General features: G+C 38.7%; 2 protein-coding genes across 2 annotated transcripts in view; one reads left to right on the top strand and one right to left on the bottom strand.

Moving 5' to 3' along the window:
• The first annotated feature begins 1,465 nt into the window (after positions 1-1,465).
• On the top strand, positions 1,466-10,445 carry dnajb2 (DnaJ heat shock protein family (Hsp40) member B2). Its single transcript, XM_080037610.1, has 11 exons — positions 1,466-1,598; positions 3,279-3,375; positions 3,814-3,923; positions 4,140-4,193; positions 4,506-4,613; positions 5,647-5,721; positions 6,204-6,336; positions 7,157-7,227; positions 7,505-7,798; positions 10,075-10,146; positions 10,311-10,445. The coding sequence occupies exons 2-10, from the start codon at positions 3,311-3,313 to the stop codon at positions 10,101-10,103; spliced, it is 939 nt and encodes a 312-aa protein (XP_079893736.1). The 5' UTR covers positions 1,466-1,598; positions 3,279-3,310; the 3' UTR covers positions 10,104-10,146; positions 10,311-10,445.
• A 1,458-nt stretch (positions 10,446-11,903) lies between these two features.
• ptprna (protein tyrosine phosphatase receptor type Na) overlaps positions 11,904-16,248 on the bottom strand; it is a gene marked incomplete at both ends in the record, with an annotated part of 18,576 nt that continues 14,231 nt past the window's right edge. Inside the window, 9 exons of the mRNA XM_080037803.1 lie at positions 11,904-11,975; positions 12,140-12,213; positions 13,031-13,095; positions 13,236-13,289; positions 14,172-14,338; positions 14,777-14,896; positions 15,061-15,138; positions 15,661-15,734; positions 15,928-16,075. Coding sequence (XP_079893929.1) covers positions 11,904-11,975; positions 12,140-12,213; positions 13,031-13,095; positions 13,236-13,289; positions 14,172-14,338; positions 14,777-14,896; positions 15,061-15,138; positions 15,661-15,734; positions 15,928-16,075 — 852 coding nt within the window. The remainder of the gene's footprint in view (positions 11,976-12,139; positions 12,214-13,030; positions 13,096-13,235; positions 13,290-14,171; positions 14,339-14,776; positions 14,897-15,060; positions 15,139-15,660; positions 15,735-15,927; positions 16,076-16,248) is intronic.

A 16,248-nucleotide genomic window follows, 5' to 3' on the forward strand; every position in this document is an offset into this window, starting at 1 on the left:
CTCACAAAAAAAACGTACATCAAAGTAAACAGGCTAAATAATGAATCTACATTATTCATTATATTATTCACAGCGGGATTTTTCCAGTAGACTTAAATTGTATTTCAGATTGTGTTGAATACAGACCTGTCCCATTCATATACAAGGGAAATTCTAGTTTCCGTGCCCCTGCCAATGTCCTGACTTTTTGTTTATGTTGAGTAGCAGCCACAACACATGCAATAAGCTGAGCTGGCCTTATACCTGCAGTTACTTTCCTCAGCCACTAGATGGGAGCAATGTGGCCAGTTACTAATGGTGGTGTACTTTAGTCCATATAGACAGGTTTAATAATATTACACATGACTGACAAGTCCAATAACTATGGCATTACATGATGCGCTCATCAGTTAATTCAGATGAGTCACACGGTGAACTAAAAGCCATCTCTTTGGTAAGTTACACTTCTCCTACATGTAAATACTGAGTGTGTTTACAAACAATGCGTTTATAAAGGGATAGGCCTACTTATGTTCTATATGATCACTATGTTCTGCTCCTAATGGGCACAGTTATCTGTAGGCCAAATTAAAGTCAGCAGTGTTCAGCTCTTGTATTTAAGTAGGCTAAATGAAGTAGCCTACCATAGTGTAAATAGGCTATAGGCCTACGATGAGCCTACAAGTAACAGTTATGTTTTACATGTATTAAGAACACGACTAGGCTGTCATACAAATGTAGGCTTGAACGTAATACGTTTTAAACGTAAAATTGCTCACTTTGCAGCACAACCCTCATTGCAAATGGGCTAATAAAGGTCAGTAGGTTAACTCGATTATTGGCCTACAACTTACGTGTGTTTCATAAGGTATATCAGCTGGGTGAGGTGTATCTAATTCTAGCTATGCCTACATAGAGCCTACCATTTGGAGCCTCAAAGTAGGCTATAACAGTGAATCACATATTATTAACTGGACAAAATGTGAATCTGAAAGAGTATATGCCGCAGGATTTGTCTACTAAAGCTGCCTGTCAGATTAATGTAGTGGAGTAGCCTAGCCTAAAAGTGTGAATCATGTAGGATGAATGGGTTGGCTAGAGGTTTTATGTGACGAATTAAAAATGTAATTAGGCCTACAAGCGGGATAGCCTATTTTGGTGTAGATCTACACGTCAGGAAGGTCCAGCCACAGTATCACACAGCAACAGGCGGAGGCAGGGCTGTTCTGGCATGTTCTAGAAAAAAATAGAAAGAGCGTCTATTTTTTTTCTTCTCACAGCTGATAGTGACGTAGCGCGTGCAGCTTTAACGGGTCCACTAAAAGGCAAGCAAACAAACAGGGCTGGCTGTCCGCTGGATTTCGACCGTGGAGTAGAACGGCGAAACGTTAGGGGACGACGCTTCAGACATTTTGTGTTGTCAGGGGAATATTTGCGTCGGGGCGGTGGGTGGAGGTTGGCTGACTGAAGAAAGAAAGGAGGAGGCTGTTTGTCCGGCTGTCACGAAGAGAGGAGGAGCGCATTCCACACGCACCGCTATCACAACTAATTCATTGTCGCTCCAAAACCTGTCCACAGACGGCGAAGCTGCTCACTAATTAGCCCGGAGGACACAGACGGTAGGTCCGTGGCTTTAGCTAGCCGACAGAAAGTTGTGGCTAACAACAATTATTGGCCACATTACAGTATGGCGGCCCATGTGGATACTGTAATGTTATTATTGAGAATCCAAATTGACCAAAATAGGACATTTTGTTTCAACCGATAGGCCTATCAAATAATTGTATGGTATCGTCAATATGTTTCGTACCCTAGTTGAATATAGACAGCACCTGTGCTTGCAAGTGCCGTGAATGTAGGCTAAATTTGCGAATGCCTACTGTCATGTCAGCAGCAGTTGTCAGATGCTAGAAATAACAAAGTAATAATACTTGTGTGAGCGCATGGCTATTCCCTAGGGGCCATAGAAACTTTAGTTATTTTACCTCAGTTTGGAAGTCCCCTTCAGTGCTGTATGATGTAGTCCACTAATGAGATTGGCAAGTGGGGGTTAGCATGCTGGCTCTACCTGCTGTGGCTATAATGGAACTAATGACTGTGTTGTTGTCAGTACAGTGTAAATAATGTCTCATCATTTCAATTGCTCACCATTTTCTATCGAAAAGGAAAGGATGAAAGAAAACTATTTTTCATTTTAACTTTAATATGAGAAAATGTGTGTGCATCCCTGCGCATGTCTAAATGTATTGTGAGTAAAATGAAAGGACTTTTTATTTATTTAATTAATTATCTATTTTTTTTTCTTTATTATTCTCATGGATATACAAATTAACTGGACACCTCTAGTTTTTAAAATCAACTATTTAATACATTTTAATCTCAAGTAAATACACACTCATACAAAGTTAAGCATATTCCACAGAATGCAAGTCTTGAAAAGTTCCTGAATGGAGTCTTGTTATGAGTCTGTCCTTGCATGTAACACATAACTCACTGGTCTGTTCACGGATAAACGTGAAAACAGTCCTCCTAACCATATCCGTGACGCTTTCCTAAAACTCCTTTTTCTAGTCAAAGAATGCAGCTTTAAAGGGAAACTCTTGTCAATGTAAATCACACGTTGACTGAACTTGAGTGGAACTGACTTCAGTGGAATTATATTAAATTAACAATGATCAAACCAAGCAACTCATTCATTTCAGGCATCAGCATGATCTTGATATCTTTCAAGTTGAAATAACTTAATGATTTTTGAAATGTAGGCAAAGTGACTTATTTTTTAAATTAATTTTGTCTGAGCTTTTCCTGTACTGTAAATAGTAGCAGTTGCTCTGAACTAACAGATGTAGCTAAACGATGATTATACAGTAGTGAGGGAGATGTCAATCAAGTTTCATCCGTACAGTAATGAGAAAAAGGTCCTGGGTTAAAGAATCTTTGAATTCCAAAAAAGGAAATTACACAACTATATATCATCTTCATATCATCATTCAACACTTTATAGAATGGTAACTGTGTTAACATTGCACGTGTCTTTCTTTAACCATTCTTTAGACAGCTCTTGCTGTATAACTGTATTAGCATGTGTCTATAATAAATGAGCATGGAGCTAGTGCTGATGACACTTAGTGCCATTATGATTTGACCGCTGTACAGTCCCACTAATCATATGAATATACAGTACGAGCCTGGAGAAACCTGGAGAGCCATGCATTTAAATCATGCTGAATTTGCATGTCCAATCAGAGTGGAGTATATTCTGTATTTAAAATGAAGCCTGTTTGTGTTTATCCTTTCAGAGGCGGTTTGGTGAAGAGTGACCGGAGGCAACATGGTGGATTACTATACTGTCCTGGGAGTGTCCAAAACAGCCTCCCAGGATGACATCAAGAAGGCGTGTGTATCCTGCGAGTCTCTATCAAGTGTTCATTTATAAACAATAATTTATATAAAACAAAGTCCATTCAATTATATTTGAAGTTTAAGTATCTCTCGTAACATTGCCAGATAATGTAAGCCTTGAAAGTTTTGAGGCTACTTCAAAATTAGCCATTTCTGTCAGGATTGTATGCACTTGAGGCCACATTGGAATTTATTTTAAACAAAAACATTTAGAACTTCAGTGAAAAAATTACAAAAGACAGAAAATAAAACATCTTAATATACATTTTATTAAGCCGTAAATAGATGTTTGTAAACCACTAGTATAACAGCTGGAGAACAGTCTTAGTCTTATTTTTTTCTAAGGCTCCCCTTAGTTCATTGTTTGTGGTTGTTGAAGATAACTTAATATTAGTGCTTGTCTTCATCTATGTGTTTGTGTTTTGGGTTCAGATACAGGAAACTAGCAATGAAATGGCATCCAGACAAAAATCCAGACAACAAGGAGGAAGCAGAGAGAAAGTTCAAAGAACTGGCTGAGGCCTATGAGGTCCTATCTGACAGTAAGACAAGACAGTGTGTGTCTTAATATATATTTTAGTGTGTGTGTGTGTGTGTGTGTGTGTGTGTGTGTGTGTGTGTGTGTGTGTGTGTGTGTGTGTGTGTGTGTGTGTGTGTGTAAAATGACTGGCTGTGGTGCTGTGGCTTTAAGTTATTTTGTGTCTTGTATTTTTGTTTTTATGCAATCATTAAATAGTGCTCTGTTTCTTCTACTGCAGAGAGTAAACGTGATGCATATGACATGTATGGAAATGAAAAGATGCGAAACACAGGTAAATTATTAGACTGCTACAATGTTATGCTGTATCATCCATAATTGTAATTGTTTAAAAAATGCTATGATTTAAGGAGCACATGAAAGGTGGTTATTTTTACCGGATACATTTTACGGTTGATATTTGACAAGTGTAAAAAAAAATCATCTTCTTTTCCTTCTTTTTTCTCTCTCCATTATTTATTGGCTGTAATTTCACTTCACTTTTCCCGGGACTGTCTACTAATGTGTCCTTTCATGTACTCTTTCCCCCACTCTTTCTCTTCCTTTGGTGCTATTCACCCACCGGTCGCCGGCCACGTTGTTCCAGCTCCCTCATCCAGCTCGCACTTTTCGTCACGTAGCTACACATTCCGCAACCCAGATGATGTGTTCAAGGAGTTTTTCAGTGGCCAGGATCCCTTTGCTAACTTCTTTGGTAAGTCATACACAATAAACATGTGGGATTATATTAGTTTCGCTATCGCTCAATCTTATTTAAGTTCGAACATGGGTCTGGAATCGACATTGTAATTTCCAAGTTTACAGAGGCGGGATCAACGGACGCAGTTCAAAATGCCTGAGTACGCAATTTGATATACTTTCAACCAATCAGACCAGTAATGGCCATAGCTTCACTGTCTTCATCGTGTTAAACCCGCTTCTAGTGCATCTGGGGGTTTGTAATTGGTTCCAGAATCTTTCGAAGGAAGTAAATTGTGCCAAACAGTCGTCAGGGCCAGACTAGTCTGCAGAGTAAAATCAAATCACCGGCAGACTCGGCTGGATTCACCCAGGCTAGGGTTATATTAGTATTTTTAATTAACTTGATGTTTAAAATAGCATGCAAACCAAATTTCTTCTATTTAAATAAGACGGGTGTATATGGGGGGAATTAATACTATAATCAAAGTAATTGGTGTTCCATATTGTCAGTTAGAATAAGCTCTCAAAACAGAAGATCTCACTGCTTGTAGTAGGGTTTTGCTAATAAATCAATACAGCTATATAGTGATATTTATCTTCCTGATCTGTATTGTTTTCCATCTCCAAATATTTATATTTTGATAAACATAAATTATTTAGTGGTGTCCACAGGGTAGGTGGGTGGTGAACTATAACCTCTGCTCTTGTAGATATTGCAGCATAACGAATTGCCAGGTGCCATTCCAGGTGTTGTTGCAGAGTGACAGCTGGAAGCAGCATTGCCGACACAGATGAGAAAATAAGAACGGCCTCTTCCAAAAAAAAGCTGAATATTGCAATATATCGCAATATGCATCATATCGCAATGTTTTGTGATATAGCATATCGTGTGTATTGCGATCCAATACCCAGCCATAATGGCTTGATTAAAGTCTGACTTCTTACCTAGTTAGAATCATAACAAAAATAACTGTTACATTATTTATTTGTCAACTTAGTAGTTTGTAAGTAATACTATGTGTTTTGTGTCTCTTTCTGTCGTCCAGATGACTTCTCATCCTTTGGAGGCTCGTCCTCTCGCCTCGGCCCCAGTCGCTTCTTTTCTTTTCCTTCAGCAGGAGGTAAAAGTTCTGTTCATTACTATGAACGTTGCGTGGCAGACAGAGCTTCCTGTACTGTAGTTAATTCTATTTGACTTCATTGCATATTGTGGACACAACGTTAAAAGCTCTGGTGCTAAAAAACTGCATCATATTTTAATCTGGCACAGTTTTAGAGTATTGGCAATTTACACCAGCACATCAGCAAGGGAAGCTAAAAGCTGATACAGAACAGTTAACTGAAGTGGGAGGGGACTGTGTTTTTTTCATTTGTCTACATCTAAATGTTATTTTCACTAGTTTAAATCATGTGACATGTATTGTATCATTGCAGTACATTGTATCATTTACTGTATGCTTTTTTTTCTATTGGGACTCCTCGCTGTACATTTAAACACACATACATTCTCACTCTGTGGCAACCACACAGGAGATGGTTTATCTTTGGATAGACTGAGGTTCTTAATACATCAAAGTGAATCAGTTTCTTCTCTTCTCTTCAGTTGACTTCACCTCCTTCTCCTCCTCCTTTGGTGGTCTGGATGGGACAAACAGCATGAGTGGAGGGATGAGCAACTTTAAATCAGTTTCTACCTCCACTCGCATCGTAAACGGCACACGAACTACCACCAAGAAGTATGTAATGCGCTTTCCTTAGAAATGATACCCAACCTACCCCACACGTGTCACAGTGGCTTACAGGATAGAGTGATGCAAGTGGAATATTAATATAGAATTATCTGAAAACGTTCAGTGATGTGCAGTTTGATTTTCCAATACTGTTAACATTTCTTGATGTAACAAACGTCCTTTGACAGTAAGTCGCAGCTCGGCATATTCCTGTTGTTTCTGATTTAGAAAATAGTTTTACATTTCCAGTGTTTTAACTGCAATCCACAAGATGCAAAACAGGTTAAGCAGTTTTGCGAACTGTTTAATTTCTTTCTCATTGTGTTTTGAATTTCATTTGAATGTAATTGGATATTTTTATATTAATATTTTAAGTCTTTTTCCCACAGCTGTATGGTAGCTTTCATTGTAGCCATTATAGTATATGGTGGTATTTTCTGTTCAGAGGTGGAGCTTATATGACTGTAATCAAAGGTCACATACATGTTTAATGAGTACATTTAAGTTCCCAAACAGGTTGACTTTTATAAGCCTTCATCTAAGACAAATTACTGGACAGTAAAATACACAGACACACACACACACACACACACACACACACACACACACACACACACACACACACACACACACACACACACACACACACACACACACACAAACACAATAAAATGTAATGATTTACTTCATGGGGACTTCCATTTTGGCCCGTGTAGAAAGATTTATGTCCTCACAACATCATTAAAACAAGTACACACTCGCAAACAGAAAATCAACGATGGAGGCATTGTAATGCTATGTATCTATGTATTTGTCTTGCCAACAGGACAAAGGAAAATGGGCAAGAACGAATAGAGGTTGAGGAGGATGGGGTGTTAAAGAGTGTCCTAATTAATGGTAAGACCACACACACTGAATGGCATGATTGAGAAATGTAGGGACAAAAATAACATAAGGTTACATGTAAACTTAAATTATTTTGTTTCAAACAGAATAAGTTAACAGTAACTTTAACTCAATTCAAATGATTTACCTAAACTGGTAACAGATGGGAAATACAGTAAGAGGAATATATCTGACACAGAGAGGAACTACATTTGCCTATTAAAAATGCTTCTTAAATTAAATTAAAAGTGCTTCATGTTACTTGTGTGTTTGTGTGTGTCGTCCACAGGTGTTGAGGATGAAATGGCCCTCGCGCTGGAGCTGAGCCGGCGAGAGGGACTGTCCGGTGACACACCAAAGCCACAAATCCCAAACCAATCGCCTTCGGAGTCCAATAAATCCCACCCCAGCCCTTTCTCTGCTACACAGCGCTCATTTAGCTCTGGCCCGCTCTTCCACTACGGGATTTCGACAGGCAGTGAGGAGGATGAGGAAGAAGATGAAGATCTACAGATGGCTTTGGCTTACAGCCTGTCAGAATTGGAAGCCCAGCAGAGAGCAGCTGCTACTGACTTCATATCAGGTGCTTTGGGTAAGGGTAGAGCCAGGAGGGGTACAACCGGTGGCCATACAGCAGGAGGGGTTAAGGGGGTTAAGACTCCAGATATGAATTTGGATGGTAGTGAAAGAGGTGTTGCAGGGGAGAGAGATGAAGAGGGTCAGTTTAAAACGGCCTCAGGGCCTGGAGGTAGGTGGGAAAATGAGGTGAATGGAACCATGGAAGCAGGTCTTTCTTCTGAGTCATCCACAACTGCCACCAACACACCAGTAAGCCAGAGCAGTGAAGGAGAACCTGTCATAAAAAACAGTGATGAGGTAGCGAAAAAGAAAAAGAAGTGTGGGTGTATTGTGTGCTAATGTAGTGTTTGTGTGTGTGTGTTCTCAATTTGAGGCTGCGCGACAGCTTTTACAAAGCTTCCTTGCAGTCTTGACACCTTCAAAAGAGATAATTAGTCTACTTTGACGGTTTGCATATATAATCATATACATATTTTATATTTTGATCCTTTCAGTGCCTTTGCCCATTATAGCTTGTTTACTGTGTGTTTACTTTGCCTACATTAGTACTGCAAATGTGCCATTTCCGAAAAAACAATGTATTTCAAGTGAGGAGTGTTGTCAGGTGTTCTGCCTCATGATGGCTGTACAAATGAAACAATATGGAGCTCCAATGCCAAGTAAAAGCTATGTTTGATTTCTCCTGCACTGGTTTTGAACTGTCACGTAGGAGAGATTCTGTAGCTGCATTTTCCTTTTTTCAACATATGTGGAGTGCCAAATTACTTGAGCAAAGCACTAAACCCCAGCTGCTTCAGTTGACCTTTTTAGCGTGTTTATTGTACCCAAAACCATAACAGTCCCTCCACTCGCAGTGATTTTCTGCCCCTTTTTAAAAAAAAATATATATTTGCATTAATACTTAAAAGATGTATTTAAAATCTGCAAAAACACAAACATCTAAATATTTTCTGTTTTGTTTTCAAATTGTGATGCTATATGATTTACAGTATACAGTCACTAATCTATTCTATGAAACACTGTTCAGCTTGCCTTCCCAAAGTGAAGATGTGTTATGTTGGCAGACAGAGAGAGACTTGAGATGATGAGTTAGTTACCATGTTGCTGATTAATTCCAGCTCTGAACCTCTTAATGGAAAGTAATTAAAATAGTTTAGCTGGTTATCAACACACACACACACACACACACACACACACACACACACACACACACACACACACACACACACACACACACACACACACACACACACACACACACACACATACACACACATTCATTGTGGAGTGCTAATAACGGTTTTAAATGTGATTATTGCAAAATAAGACTAAAAGTAACAGAAACTCCTGATAGACTGCTGATAGAGCACAATACCTTAGTGTTTTGGTTTTCTTTTCATATATTTTTCCAAACAGTTGATTTATTTAATGTTGCATGGGCTTTGCTTTGACTTTAAATGATAACTATCATCACTGGCAAAACATATTAAGCACAGTTGTGAGAACATATCACTTTAAACATTTTTAATAATTTGGATTCTGTTTACTCTTTTTATTATTTTATTTTCCTCCAAACTGTTCTTGCATGTGAAAAGAGAAAGGGAGAGAAAGAGACGAGATGTTTTTTCTTAAATATAATATCCGCCTGTTTTTTTTACTACATTGAACTGCCATGTTCTTTTTGTTTTGTGTTTTTTTTCAGATTGTTATAAGGAATTAAAGAATAAAGATAAAACTGAAGAGGATTGGGATATCTGATTTTCTTTAAGACTACGGCAGTAACAGTTGTGCATTTTTACAGTAATTATCACTGAGTTCACTCAATACTAATATCACTATTCCTTCTACAACCAATACTAATGCGATAGTAATAATAGGAAAAAATAAATGAATGCTCTTTCATTAATTTCTTGGTCCCTTATACACGACAGAGCAGCCATTTTTATCTGAATTAAACTAGTGCTTACATTTCAAAAAAAGGAAAAGGGACAATACAACTTCACTATGCTTACATTTGATTTTCACACAGTATCTTATTACAAACCAATTTGTCCGTATTTACTTTCCAATCTGACCCTTTACGTTCCCTAAAAAACTATGCGGATAATTGCAAGTCTGCCTGATCCCCACCCCCTTCATTGCAATGTTATGAGCTCCTTTTAGCTGTAAACAGATCTCATTGTGACATCAAAGAAACAACGGTTGTAATGTGACAAACGCACATTATTGTACTACATTATTGGGACTGAAGTTGGATTTTGTTCTTGCTTCCTGTTTCAGACTCAGACTTCAAGGCCTTCACAAGCTAACCTGATTGGCTCACGCTGCTCTGTGCCCTAGCCCTACTCTGAGGTAAAGAACCAGAGTGAACCTGAAAGTTATTCAGTCATTCCCTCTCCTGCCCAATAAGCCCCATTTAGACCATATTATTTAATCGTATTTATAGCATTATGATGCCTATAGTGTTTGCAATACTGATTTAAGTGTAACTTGTCCTTTTACATCCATTCTTACAGGTCAAGGGTCAATTCCCCACGATGCACTTGTCTCTTTCTGCACGCCATGGCTCCTAACTGCTGAATGATACTTTAAAAAGCAATGATACAAGTGTGTATTTTATATGTACGTGTGTGTGTGTGTGTGTGTGTGTGTGTATGCAGCTCGATGTTGAGCAGAAAACTGGAAACTTTGTGTGTCGGATCATCTCTGCATTAACCAACTATGTTTTAGCTGAATTCTCATATTAATTATGCTTGCACGTGGAAACTGTTGAAAAAGGCAAATAGAAAAAAGTATTAAAAATATAGAAAGCAGGGAAAATAAAGTATTTTACTGCTGACTCTGTGTCAGTGTGTTGTAGTTTATCCACGCAACAGGTAATGTCCAGGTTTATATCTAACAATTGAAGAAAAAAATGCCAAAAATTACTTTGAGGTTAAGAATATCTTTGTAACAATTATTTATTTCTTGTTTTAGGCTGTTCCACCCTTGTGCTGCAGGGGGCGCACTGACACCGAACAACTCTGAATTGATGCATTTTGATTTATACATTTAAAAAGACAAAATTAATTTTAAAACAATATAGAAAAATACACAAGATGGAAATACTTATGTGAAATTTTAACAAAACAAAATGGTTCGGCATTTTGAAAATGAACAATTGAAGCCTTAGTTTGTTTGCTGCATCACGTCACAAATTTATTCAGGTCAAGTCAAAAATACATTTTTATAGATATTTTCTATCTGTATGCTACATGAAATAGACACACTCATCAGGATGAAATATTTACATTAATCACAAGGTTGTACATTGGGTTTAAGACAATAAAATAAAATTATAAAAGTTACTCTTGTGTGAAGGAAGAGAGATGCGGAAATGTGTTGTCAATGCACAGCATCCGAAAGGACCAGTGCTTGAAGCAAACAATCATGTTGTCGAGGCAAAGACGAATAAAGAACATGCCAGAAATCAACACACTTGACAGTAGCACACAGTATCCCGATGGACAAATAACACCACACTCAAGAGAGTTAAAAGTTTGCAAAGGGATTTAAAATGACTTTAACATTAATCCAACAAAGTTGTAGCTTTCAACAGAAAAGCAAACAAACCCACGGTGTTGGTGGTAAATTATCAGTTCATGTTGATCGACCAAGTGAGGCTATCATGTCCGGTAAAAGGGTTGACGAGGCAAAGACGGAATCAGACAACAGACAAACGTGTATAAGTTAATTTGGACATTTAATTTGGATTCACACAGGCACAGTATATATAGGATTTTGCTATGTGTAGTCTGACGGCCTCGTTGTCAAATTAGGTACAAATTTGTTTCGTAACTATGAAAGAGAATTGATCTTCCGTTCGTATCTACTGTAGTACATCCTGCCAAAAAAAATAATTCAATGCGCTTTTCAATAAATGAAGTTCCCGGAGAATGAGTGGATGGTAAAATGCGGCATGCTGTAAAACTCCTTCAAGTGGTGGTTGAGCAAATTCTTATTTACAGTGAAGGCCAGACATACATGACTGGATGGGAAGAGTGTTTCTTCTGGAGCTTTTGTTTCTGTGTGCCTGTGTGTGTCCTCGTTGTGTCCTCAGTCCCTGCAGTTCACTGTGGCAACACTTTCAGGATGGCGTTCACCTCCTCAGCCACTGCTGTCAGCGCAAACTCAAACTGGTCCTGATCAGGAGAGAGGGAGGCGGGGAGGAAAGATAGAAGGGAGGGAATGGAAGAGTAAAAGAGGTGTGAGAGGGATGGATATATAGAGAGAGAGACAGTTTTAGATGGCCCTCCAACCTCAAAAGCGCTCGAGTAATGCAAACACACACACAGATTAATGGTACCTTGGTGCGAACCAAGCCAGGTCTCTGGTCTCTGATGTGCTCCAGACAGGCTGCGATGTCGATCTCCTTCACTCCTAACAACAACAGGAACAATAAAGGCATCACTATCATTGTTTTCATCTGTAACTATAAATGATAAGCACCTGCTCTCTTAATCTAATGAACATGTAACGGCATAACATTGACATATTGTTTCCATTTAGTTTTTGAGGGAATTTCCTTAACTCGGATCTTTATGAAAAAAAATAAAACTATTTTGATTTGGAGATAAAGAAATGTCAAAACAGGTTTCTTCCAGTGTGATCTGTGAAATGCTAGCATCTTCTAAGTTTGTTAAAAGCAGTTACTCATTGATTCAGTTATTGTACCAAACATTCTTAATTTCATGACATTATTTTAAAGTGTTCCAGGTACCATGACATACTAAATTACTTCCTGGATCAACCACCCATGCATTCATGCATATCTTACAGTTGAATAATAGATGAAATGTCCTACATGCAGAATTATTTAACCACATTGTAACAACAGCCCCCTCTGCTGTCCACAATAGTTAAACTTTGCTTTGCTGTGTGTGTGTGTGTGTGTGTGTGTTTGTGTGTGTGTGTGTGTGTGTGTGTGTGTGTGTGTAAACTAAACTTTCTTAGGTGTGTGTGTTTGTACTTGTACAGGCATATTTGTGAGGACCATCGGGGTGAGGGCATTTTTGAACAGTGAGGACATTTTTCCTGAAGACCTTTCGAGGGTAAAGACCGTTTTAAGGTTGAGAATTAGAATTATGTTCAGGTTAGGGTTAGTGTGAGGCTTGGGGTTAGGGATTTAGTTTCGGTGGTAAGGGGCTAGGGTTAGGGTGTGTGAGTGCGTTCGTGCGTGTGTGTATGAGCGCCTCACCCTTGGCCATGCGGTTCAGCACCATGTCAATGAGAATGTATGCGCCAGTCCTGCTCGAGCCATCGCTGTGGGAGTGACAGAGATAAAAGGGAAAAAGTCAAATGTGTTAATTCAAACTACTACGCAAACACATATGTTTATGAAGTTGCTTTTGTTTGAAAGGAATTTGATCATACATTAGATTTGAATTATTATTATTTCTTACCTGCAGTGAACGATAATCGGGCACGAACGACCTCTGTAGCATTTATTCACCTTCCTGAAAAACAGGAATAAGAGACAGCAGAGAGAGGCAGGAGAACAAAGAAATAAAGAAAAAATGCTTTATTCAAAATGATTTATTACAAACTTTGTAATTGCAACTTCCCTTCATTTTACATTTTCAATAAACATACATAAATGACTCGTCAGTAAGACAATACAGCCATAGAACACAATTGATAAGGTCTCTTATGCAGCTCTGAGTTCTTTGTTGTAGTTTAACGAAGGCAATGACGGGAAAGCAGAATGTGACAGTAGGACAAATACAGAATGGAAAGACACATGAATGAAAACAACAACAAAATGAAAACACAGTAACAGGAGAAATGAGTAAAAAAAAGGTTGTGATAGGCAAAGAGAGCAACGTCATGAGTGTGTGGAGGACATGGTAAAACAGGAAAGAATAGGTGCAAGGGGGGGAAGCCACAGATTCACTGTCCCTCTTGAAGTAGCCAGTCACACCTGCCAATGCTCATTTTTGTGACTATGCAACTGGAGCCAGAGTACTAGCTGCAAACCACAAAAATGACACTGGGAGATGTTAAAAATACAAACCTATCGACCAGAGAGGGAGAGAGAGAGAGAGCTAAGTTGATGCATATGGTATGAAATGAAGCGCACATTGCATCACACACCATGTGCAATGGGATAGGGAACACAGGAAACAGATTTTTTTTTTTTAAAGAGAGATAAAGGTGATCAGGAGGATTCAAACCAACTGTTGGGTTGAGTCACGGCAACGTTACACACGACGCTTCCTGACCACCTTTTTATTTTTTTGCACCAACGTGTTTACTTGTGGAAAATTACTATATTTCAGTCAAAATCAAGGGGCACAGGGGTAGAGATGGTCTGCGTGTAGGACTGTGTCGTTTCTTACCTGCGGAAGTCGAGCAGTGGCCGTGTGGATGTGGGGATGCCGTCGGCCGGCCAGCTCAGCATGTGGAACTGTGTCAACGTTCTGGTCTCCTGAGTCTGGACGTTCTTTAGGTAGAAGCTGCGCACCAAGAAGTCCTTACACCAGATGTGCTCCGACACCAAGTTCACCTGATGAGCACAACAAATTGTGACTATTGTTGATGATAAGTAGTGTGTGCAGCATTAATTTAGCAACCTTTCAAATATGTAATGATGAACCAAAAGCATGCTGGGAAAATAGACACAAAATGGACAGCTTTTGTTACAATACAAAATAATACCCATAATACCAAAATTATTTAAAAGTACTATGCACATTTAAAACGACAAAACATATACAGTTTTCTTTCAGATGAGAGGAAACAAGTGTTTGAGTAACCTGGTGTTGGCAGAGATACAATTAAGAAGAGGGAAGTTGACAACACAGTTGGAAGTTGGTTTGAAAATCACACTCACACAAAGACATTTATTTCTGTTTTTTCAAATTGCTGTGACTAGAAAAAATGTTTCGTAATATATGAAAACATTTGTTTTATATATGGTTATGAGGTACAACAGGAAATGTACCTCATAGATGTGGTAGAGTGAAGAGCCCTCATCCGGCCAGTATCGCTCACACTGTTTCTCTCCGTCTTCCACCATTGCTGTCATCATCACGATGACCGTGCAGCCGTTCTCCCACACCATCTGTGTGTTTGGACGAAGGGCACACACACACACACACACACACACACATCTGATTATCATGTGTCATCTCTAAGTCACACGGCAGATTGGCCATCAGAAGGACTGAATATCAACGGCCAAAGTTCTTTCCATTCGTCACTGAACAGCAAGGAAATTGTACTGACCTGCCAGAAATCAGCGACGGTGTGAGACATCGGTCCTTGTGTGGCGATATACGCCGGCTGCCGAGGGTCATGATCGGACTAGGGGTTCATAAGAAAAAAAACTATATGAGTTTTTTTTCACACGCTATGGCAAACAGATATGGGTTGGAAGGGGGCACTAAAACAGTAGTTGAAGATCGTAGCATTGTTATTCTATCCTTTGGTCTCTAGGACATTACATAAACAACATTGACATGATTAAGAAAAGCTATCTCTGCTGTGTGATGATAATAATAATAATAATAATAATAATAATAATAATAATAATAATAATAATAATAATAATAATAATAATAATAATAATAATAATAATAATAATAATTATAATAATCATCACCATCATCATCATCATCATAATACATTTTATTTGCGCATTTCAAAGTACTCAAAGACACTTAAAACAATAAAACCACCAATCAAGTATTTCTATTCCAGTAGAAGAAAGAGCCTCGGCAGGCTTGTGCAAATCTTGGTATTAATATTATGGGATACACCCACAAGTAACAAACCACTAAGTAGAAATATATTTAGAATTCTTGCAATTGTTTAAAGAGTTCTTACAATAATGCTGGCATTGATGTAATCTTGTTTAGTGGAGTTTGCTTCAGACTTCAGCTTCACCCGAGAGTGATCGTCTGCAAAAGAAATTATTGTCAAGAATTATTTACGAAATGAATGAAAGAAGTCAAGGTAGTCTTTACTTTTTTTCAGTTTAAGTCTAGTGAAATGGCGTTGTGAGACTGGCATTGTGCTGTAAGTGCATATGTGCATGTGTCGTGCACTAATGATTACACATGATGAATGATAAAACAAGAGTGACAGACTAACAGGGGAGGGATCCGGCGTGTCTGTTTTTGTCCATGTTGCTCGGGGCTTGAGCCGCAGCTACTGAGCACGGCTCGGCCTGGTAGGAGCACAGAGCCTCCCACTCCTTCTGAAGGCGGTCCTTGTTACGCAGATGATCTTCCATGTATGCCTGAAAGAGAAACAAAGGGGCTAATAAAGGTTGCTTGAGAAGGACAAATTATTTATTTTTATATATTTTTTTAGGTGTTTTAACCTTTTTATTGATAGTTGAAGAGCGTGTTTAATGGGGAGAGAGAGGGGGAGGACACGCAGTAAAAGGTCCACGGGTCGGATTCGAACCCG

This window comes from Ammodytes marinus (assembly GCF_949987685.1).
Source record: "Ammodytes marinus genome assembly, chromosome: 12".
Classification (NCBI taxonomy): Eukaryota; Metazoa; Chordata; class Actinopteri; order Uranoscopiformes; family Ammodytidae; genus Ammodytes; species Ammodytes marinus.

Excerpts from the sequence above, each read along its gene's own strand:
- dnajb2 (XM_080037610.1), top strand. The coding sequence starts at position 3,311 with ATGGTGGATTACTATACTGTCCTGGGAGTGTCCAAAACAGCCTCCCAG. Across the intron at positions 5,722-6,203 it reads TTCTTTTCCTTCAGCAGGAG|TTGACTTCACCTCCTTCTCC; the intron begins GTAAAAGTTCTG and ends TCTTCTCTTCAG. Across the intron at positions 6,337-7,156 it reads ACACGAACTACCACCAAGAA|GACAAAGGAAAATGGGCAAG; the intron begins GTATGTAATGCG and ends TCTTGCCAACAG.